This window comes from Osmia bicornis, chromosome 5, assembly GCF_907164935.1.
Source record: "Osmia bicornis bicornis chromosome 5, iOsmBic2.1, whole genome shotgun sequence".
In the NCBI taxonomy this organism is placed as follows: Eukaryota; Metazoa; Arthropoda; class Insecta; order Hymenoptera; family Megachilidae; genus Osmia; species Osmia bicornis.
Window position 1 is genome coordinate 3812502 of NC_060220.1, and position 9053 is coordinate 3821554.

The following is a 9053-nucleotide window of genomic DNA, read 5'->3' on the forward strand; positions in this document are numbered from 1 at the left end:
GGTCGCGCTTTCAGCGTTAATACCGGCCAAGGCATTCGGTCGTTTCGCCATGAAAGGATCCGTCGGCGAGAGGAACTCTCGGGATCAAATCGATTTGAAAGAGCGGTAACTGGCCGCATACGTGCTGGAATGCGATAGGCTGGAATCGCTGGAAAGTCTTGGCCGGGACATCTGTGTCGCGGCCGCGCCTTCCGGGAAGGCGAATTTCTATTCCGTTGATGCGACTAATTGCCTTATTGGAAAATCCTCTAGCCCGTGCCCGTTGTCGGTATCGATGGGTTTCACGCGTCCCCGAGAGCCTGAAACGACGTACGAGCGGCGGCGCGTTTCATCCGCGCTCGCCACTCTACTCCTGGCTATATATTTTACGCATAATCGCGGCAATAAATCGCGATCGAAAATTTCAACGATCCTCGTCGCCGCCGTCTCGTTTGCCGTGGCTAATTTAGATAATCGTCGCGAGCGTTTCACTCCCGCGTATAAAAAGCGAAGAGAGTTTCTCCTGGCTGTTCGATCCATCCACGAGCTGATCGCGCCTGACCTCTTTAGAAGCTCGCATTCTTTTTTCGTAATATAAAATTTGAAGTCCGCTTTTCGATTCGTTGTAATAAAGTAAAACGGAAACTGAAGATGTTAGAAATTTCATACCGTCCCCAGGAACGAGTCTAGCAACGTTCGAGTTGATTTAAAAAAACTCGTCTACGCTAAAAAACGAGCAATTTAACTGGACTCGTAGTTTGTACGCGTTGATTCATGCGCTGGTTGTGCGGCGCGCGATTTAAATTTCAAATGCTCGTCGGATACACCTCTCGACTTGCACGTGGTTTTATGACGAAGTGCCGTTGTCGCTTGGAACAGGACGAGCGGTGTGGTCCCGCGGTCGCATTAAAATAAGCAGACAACGGCTGGGACGTGGCTAAGCTGCAGCGGAGCCGAGGGAATTTTTTCTCGTCCCTGGACTTCTTCTGCGCTTTCGCTGAACGCGGATTGGTCGGCCGGTATCGCGACGGACGGCGAACCATTGGTTTCCCTGCTCGATCGATTCTCTCCTACTCCCGAGTTAATTAATATGCAGCGAGATTCATTTGAAAGGAAAATGAAACGTCATCGAGGTCGCCTCATGCACGGCGACACGTGTAACGCCGCGGTCGAACGTGCAGCGCTGCCCGCGTCACCGATGCCATCTCGAAGTCGAAATCGATCGCGCGATCGTCTCACGTTTTATTTAATGGCTACGCTAGCCTCGATGATACACGGTCAGTCGGTATCGCGTCTACGTAAGAAAGCGTCCCGACGCGTTAATCGTGATTCGTTGCGATCGTGATACCAGTTTCTGTGCTCGTTGGACGCGTCCGAATTTCGATCGGGTCGATCGGTATCCTGAGCGACCGGGAACTCTGGCTTACTCCTGTCTGCTGGTAACACCCTCGCCGTGGTTCGTCGAGTCGGTAAGCAATGCACGATGCGTCTAGTGAATCGGTGCGTTGTAATAACGCGGATAGAGATAAGGTTCGCAAGCGTACCGCGTGTAGCTAGCGGGAAATGATCCGCGTCCGACAACGTCCGAGATCGTCCGGCACTAAAAGGATGATTCGTAAAATTACGCGCGATCGACGGTAGAGGGGCTTGGGTTTCGTAAGCAATAGGAAACGAGCGCGCGGCGCATGGCGTAATTGAACAATATGGAAGATTACAGGGAAGGCAAGAGAAGTAAGAGTGGCGTGTGGTTTGGATGTTTCAGGACGAGGTGGGAGGCAGTACGGTGGTAGCCGAGGGTGTAGTAGGCGGCATAAAGGGCCCAGGCGGCGGGTGCCGCGCATCCTCGATGACGATGGCCGAGAGCGCCGTGGAGGACGCTGCAGCCGCGCCCCCGGGTCCGGCCAAGCCGCCACCGCCCTCCTGTACCAACAATAACACCCTAGCGGCGACGGCGAACCGGAACCACCGGAACCTTCGCAGACGGAAGAGGTTGGACCAGGTGTTGGACATCCTGCAACACCGTAGCTCACCTTCCGAGGGCGAGGTATTGAGATTCGAGGGCAGTGGACCAGCCTCCGAGGAAGAAGAGGACGTGTTCGGTTCTCCAAGGTCGTCCTCGAGATCCGCCGCTGATCCACCGTCGGGCATCAGTCTTCTTCCCCTGAGGCTGAAGAGCGAGGAGCCGGTGACGCCCAGCGAGGAAGAGGCTAACGCGAACACGAACTCGAACGCGAACGAGGGGAACGGCGATCAGCAACAGCAGAATCATCATTCTCATTATCCGCACCATCCCTCGCATCATCATCGTCATCGGCACAGGCATCATCAGAGGAACAACGCGAATCACCTGTACGATCATCTCCATCCGCCTCATCAGAGATCGTCGGCGCCCAAGTACGCGGGATGCACTTGCGTCCAATGCGCACAGTCCGCCACCCCGCCGATGATGTTGCCCTCTCCGACTTCTCCCTTGACACCCCTAACGCCTCTCACTCCTCTCACTCCTCTAACATTGCCACCGTTGACGCCCGTATCTCTGTCGTCGTACAGTTTCGAGCACTACATGCACACCAAGTACCTGCCGGACATCTTCCGAGGACGTAGCCACTCGGATTCGGACCTGGTGCCGGGATGGGACCAGAAACCTCCGTTGTCCAGCTCGTCGATGTTCCTGAACCAGCCGATGAGAAGCGGCTCGATCGAGAGCGACGCGACGAGTCCGCAGGAGTCGCCGTTGGACCTTTCGATGAAGAACCTGATGGCGTCGGCCGCGGCGGCCGCTGCTTTCGGTAGACCACCGGCTCTTCAACTCTTACCACCGGGTATCGTGTCGAGGGGCTCGGTTAGCGTGCCGGTGGTGAAGGGCGACGTGGCATCGCCTACCACCAAGGAGAGCGTCGCCGTCAGATACAACCTCGAAGTTTCGCCGGTGGTTGAAGAGATGCCACCTGGCGCGGACGTCGCGTACGTTTGTCCGGTCTGCGGTCAGATGTTCAGCCTTCACGATAGATTGGCGAAGCACATGGCGTCGAGGCATCGCAGACAGGGTCCTCAGGACGCGTCCGCGAAGGCGTACCTCTGCGACGTTTGCAAGAGGAGCTTCGCCAGGTCGGACATGCTCACCAGACACATGAGGTTGCACACGGGCGTAAAGCCGTACACGTGTAAGGTTTGCGGCCAGGTATTCAGCAGGTCGGATCACCTGAGCACTCATCAGAGAACGCACACGGGCGAGAAACCGTACAAGTGCCCGCAGTGCGCGTACGCCGCTTGCCGTCGAGACATGATCACCAGGCACTTGAGGACCCACGCCAGATTTCCCGACGTTCAGACGCCTAAGAGCGAACCTGGCCTCCTTGCCGGCGAGGATAGCCCGATGTTCACCCAGGAGATGGCCTCTCCATCGGCCACCATCAAGGCCGAATGACGACGGCCAGGTGGATGAGCAGCCGATTCAGCCGGATATCGAGCGGCAACTCGTACCACTTCGACGGGGTCTCGCAGACGACGATGACAGCGACGAGGATCGAGGAGGGCGACGGTGGTAGGCAAGACTTGTCTCGTTCGAATTGGACCAAACTTTTGCGAGAGCTTACGATCCCCTTAGAGTTAGGAAAATTTATTCATTACCGTGGAAATTCGGTATTTTCTTGAAATTTATCTTGCGTATCGAAGTCGAAGACTTTCAACAGTATTACCGTACTCCATCGTCTTCCCCTTGTTGCTTCTCCCGAACGATCTGCGTCTTCTTTCTTGCCCTTCGAAGATCGTTCCAACAATGTTCGCCGTTTCGCGCCTGATCTTTTCGCATTTTCTTTTATTTTCATCGAATCTCTGTCAAAAATATTGTTTCTGTTTCCTTAGAAAACTTTTCGGCGCAAACTGCGATCATCGTTAAACGTTGCCTACTCTCCGTCAATAGATATTTCTACATTTCGAACGCGAACGAATTGCATATCCTTCAAAGTGCGGCATCGCACCGCCCGAAATTATCTTCCCTTCAAACGTTCCGTCGCTTTGCAAAACGCTTGACGAAGAAATGATGAGGAAAACTTGTGCCAAATTTTCACGGTCGGGCCGTAATTTAGGTCGCGATCGGAAAGAAATTGCATATCGATAGAGTAGAGCGCGAAGCAGAGATCGTTGGCGGCAGTTTTGTCCTTCTTTCGTTAATTCTGGGAGAAAAAGACTTCGGTTTTCGAAGAAAATAAATTTGTTTGTCGCCAGCAATCTTGAAAGCTGTTCGTCGGGGAAAACGAAATCATCGATACGCTCAATGTTTCATCGCGCTGTTCTCGAAATCGTTGTTTCGACGTTAAAACGATCTACCGAGCGCGTGATCGGTAAAGTTAATTGTTATAAGAAATTTTTGCACAGGAGAGAATAATTGTTTGTTTTATTGTACGTTGCGATATTTCTCTCGACAGCGTCCTGTTGTATATTTATCGAAACCCGTTTGTTGCTCGCGAATCGAAGAGAGGTGTCGAAGAGATCCTAGAAAGGAACCTCTGGAGGAGATTGAAGCTCAAGCCACGAAACAGACGCGACGAGATTTTCCTCGCTAGAAGAGGAACGAGAAAAACGTATGAGATATGTGAAAATGAAACGAACGTAAAACCGTACCTGCAGAAAGAAAGAAACTTAAAGCATAATAAAAAAAAAAGCGTCTACACGTAACGTTAATTAGTGGGTAATGTTATTAATATTATTATTGCGTTTTAATTATTATTATTAATATCGATACTATGATTATTAATATTATTCTCATTGTAAAATGTCGGCGTGAGATTGTTACTAAGCGTGTGCAAGGAACAAAGATAGAAAGATATTTTTTATACACCGTCGAAAAGACTTGAAGGAGAATAAAACACCGAACCGAACGAGATAATAACGATTGTTGAATCGTTGTTTCGCGATTCCGTTCAGAAACAATTTCGGCAACTCGCAAATACTCACTGTTTCACAAAACGATCGGTCCAAGTAGCTGTATTCTTTCCATGGACATTTTGTCGACTGATATTCGAATCATTTCTAGCGTACGATAACCGCTCGATAATTCGCGTTTAGGGCTCCGGAGGTGGAAACGAGAAATTAACGAGGGGCTACTCTGTAAAATTTTGTTTAATCCCTATGGGAAATAGAAACTCTCGTCGACAAAGTGTCGGGAGTTGCGATTTTCGTGTCTGACGAAGAGAGCACGCGCGGTGTCAGTCGCTTCAACCTTGCTCAACCTCGACCGTTTGCCTTTTTCCTTGCCATAACTCGGCCACTGTCCAGTCTGTCTCCCGTTCCGTGGTCACGGTGAAACGGACAATGACTAATATCGCGAGTCACGGCCCGTTGTTAAACGCACAAGCTCTCGAACGGGTGTCACCGTAAGTACGTATGCGTAAAAAAATAAATAAAAGGTGTGCGCGTGTGTATGTGCGTGCAATCGACGCGTGCACGCACAGGTAACGTATAACTGTATTTTTATATACCGAGGTTTTTTTCTAATTAGTCTACCGTTTCGAAGGAAGGGGAACGGAACGAGTAATTAGCCATTAAGGGGAAACTGTCGCTCTCTGCTTGCCATTTTAAACTTGCCTCTGTCGATCGTACGATTACTCGGAATGAAGGCGGCTTTGTCGGAGGGACAAAAAGGATACACGAAGGAGAGGCCTCGAGACGGATCTCGAAATTTCGTGAAACCGTACGTCTCGCGACCCCGGGTACCTCGATTTCGTGGGAAGTTTTGTTTAAGGTGGCGCGTAGCTACTCAAGATTCCTTAAAACGTCGTTAAAAATAATTGTTCCAATTTCTTTTTCTCTGTTCTCTGTTTCGGTTTGCTAGAATCGTAGGAGCGAATCTTGTTGGCTCCAAACAACATTTGTTCACGTTTGTAAGTTTGTCGAGATTTAGATTATCGTTGCATCGGTACCGTCCGGCTCGACGCCGTCTTTCGTGTGGATTCAGCCTTAGAAACGAGCCCTTTTTCAAGTGAAAACACGAAAGTAAAGGGTTAAAAGATATCTTGTGTAAAAAGCGCGTTCGTAGGTAAACGATCGCCGTGCCAGACAACCTGCTCTTGTAATTATTAACACTCATTTAGCCATTCGTACGATTATAATTATTTCTATGATTATTACAATTATTAATTATTATTATTAATTATTATGCCTAGTTACGTTGTTAAGTGATTAATCATGTTTAATGCTTCTATTATTTATTTTGTTATCCTATTCGCAAGTCAAGCTTCCTATTTTTCCTTCTTTTCTTTACATTCTTCGATCCCTCTGTTCCCTTGTTCCTCGTTTCATCGAAAATACCGTTCCGTTTCATCGTACGATGATCAGGGCGAAGAAGAACGCTCCATCGCGCGAGTTCTTCGTGGAACGCACGCGTCTGCATTTATAAAACAATCGTTTCGTTTCCTTTTCTTTTCTGGCAGTTTGTTTTCCATGCTGCGATCGAATCTCGAGCTTCTTCTCCGCCCTATTCCCGTCATTTTCTTCTCCGGCGAATGTACGAATAAAGAAAAATTTAAAAAAAAAGAAAGAACGAAGAGGGAAGAAAACGCGACGAACGATGAAAAGGGTGGTTTGCGGACGATTTTTGAAATCCTGCGACAATTCTGTTTATGTTCTTTTTTTCTTTCTCTCTTTTTTTTTGTATAACGACGAACAAGCAAAGAAGAAGCGAAAAAAAAAACGCTCACAGGGGTTACTGTAAATTATTGACGACGACGACGATTGTGTATGTTAATTTATAAATTATGTTGTGTTTACGAATCGTGCCAGAATGGAAAAAAAATATAATTTTTCAACGAACCTTCGCGCGACTTATCATTCGCACCAAGATCCATCATATTCCTGATTTCATTTTTTATTTTTCAGTTCAGCTGTTCGTTTCGAAGACTGTCGTGAATACGGTACCGTGCCTTCGTTCTGCGTAACCTTTCGACCGAGAAAAATCTAAGCCGGTGTGGAACGTTGACAAATCAGAATAATATACATATCATTTTAAGGCTGAGACTAACGAGTTACGCGACAAATACTTAAACGAAAGAATATTTTTTCTATGTAGAGCCTCGAATTATCCTAGTCGAACGTAACTGTATGCGCGCGGACAACCGGTGTCGCGCGAATTACGATAATTATTCAAGAAAACTGAACGGCTCGAGCCGAGCGAAACTTTTACATTGCAAATCGATTGTCGTTGATCCAATTCATCGCCGATAAGTTTCAATTAATATTCGACGACAGCTAGGTGTCGGCAGATACGGAATTCATTGAAAACGATTAAATGCCGCGTGCTTTCGTTTGAATACCATTTGAATAAAAATTTGCCCGTTTAATGCGCGACACTGCCTGATAGGTCTCTCGTCGACGATTGTAAATCTACACACACAGCCTTGTTATTTTTTCTTTCTCACCAACGGAAAGGACTCGAACGGATTCGTTACGCGTTCCCTTTGTACCCGTTTCTACGATCACGAATTTCATGATCCTTGAAACTGTATGCCGCTGCACCCTTACGATGGAAATATATATATATATATATATATATAGATATATACGTTAACTGTTTATCCATCACATGTAATTCCTAAATAGCATCGCCTTACCGTTGTTGAAATTAACTACGTAATCGAAGGACGAAGAACAGGACGAGACGGTAGAGCACGGTACATAATTCTCGATAAGATTGATATCACCGTAAGTGAGATGTTCCATTAATCTCTACAAAGGAGATAAAATTGAAACAGCATCGTTAATTTACGCGAGTTAAATCGCCGTTGCAACATCGAATCGTCGAAACGAGTTAGGAGTGGTTTATCAAAAGAAATCAATTTATCGTCCCTGCTGCCTTTGTATTTAATAGCATCGCCTTATTTCATGCTACTAGCCATAACCATAATCCTTAACTTCCACTGGCTACGATTAATGCCGCCATACAAGTGAACGAGTCACCGTTAATTAAATACGAGTTCACGGTGGTTATAACTTTCTAGATAAAGCGAATCGTGATCGCCTATCGTAGATGGACGTTAAGTTGTCGTAAACGGTCGATTAATTACCGCGATCGGCGTGTGTGTAAACAATGTTGTTCCTTATAGTTCGTACATCGGGATCGTAAAATACGACCGGCGTTGATTCGAAAATAGAATAAATAAAATTTCGAAATTTTCAACGCACAACGAGCTGAATTTCGTCGGTCAAACGCGTTGACTGGATACATTTCCCGGCTCGACGGGAACGAAACGACCCGCTGGATGTTCGCCGCTCGAAAATATTATTCCGCCGCTGTTTCGATGATTAATTTTCCCGGAGCACGCGATCGGCAGGTCGAGAGTTCTCTGTTCCATGTGGATACCCGTGGTGGCCGTGATTCGCGTGTACCTACCCGCCGCAGGACCGACGGTGTATCACGAGATCGTTTATTTCCTGCGTGTCCGGGCACTACGGAGCGAGCCGAAATCGAAAGCGGAGAAAGGCTGGGCGAGGAGCAGCCCATAGGAGTCGAAATTCGTTAGAGGGACGTTTTTTGTCGGCTCTGGGAACACGCGTTACTCAATCAGCGGTCTCGCGTAATCGCGTGACGAAATCGAAGCTAATAGCGGCGACCCTACGTTGATGCTGGATTCTAATTTGCTTCTCTTGGAATCGTCAACTCCGGATGGATTGCGAAATCGTAGGTTCGTTAGGAAAATTGCCATTTTCCAAAAGAAAGATTACATACTATGCTCGATAGACGTACCATTAGGCAGAGAAAAGTTAAGATTCATCGTCACTTCGCTTTCACCTAAGATGAATATAATGAAAATTTCAGTTTTAATTAAAATTAGAATAAACACCGGAGCTGATTGAATAGATGGCGATAAATGAGAGTGCAATTTTTGGAGTTTTCGTTCGTGAGATCGGTAGAAATGTTCAAAGACGATACCGATCGAATAGAGAGAACCATGGTTCCAGTCGGAAGTCACGGTCTTGATTTAACGAGAACAGAAAGCCGCTTTGATGAACGAGAGATCGGAGTCGAGCTATCTCGCGAGATATCTCGCGGCGGCGTAATCGATCCCGTAATTAAACGT

The 9053-nt window shown here is 47.5% G+C and overlaps 1 protein-coding gene across 1 annotated transcript in view; it reads left to right on the forward strand.

Moving 5' to 3' along the window:
* Positions 1-6789, forward strand: part of LOC114880531 (protein glass-like) — a 48724-nt gene extending 41935 nt beyond the window's left edge. Inside the window, exon 2 of the mRNA XM_029196640.2 lies at positions 1742-6789. Coding sequence (XP_029052473.1) covers positions 1742-3406 — 1665 coding nt within the window. The 3' untranslated portion in view covers positions 3407-6789. The remainder of the gene's footprint in view (positions 1-1741) is intronic.
* Positions 6790-9053: the final 2264 nt, after the last annotated feature.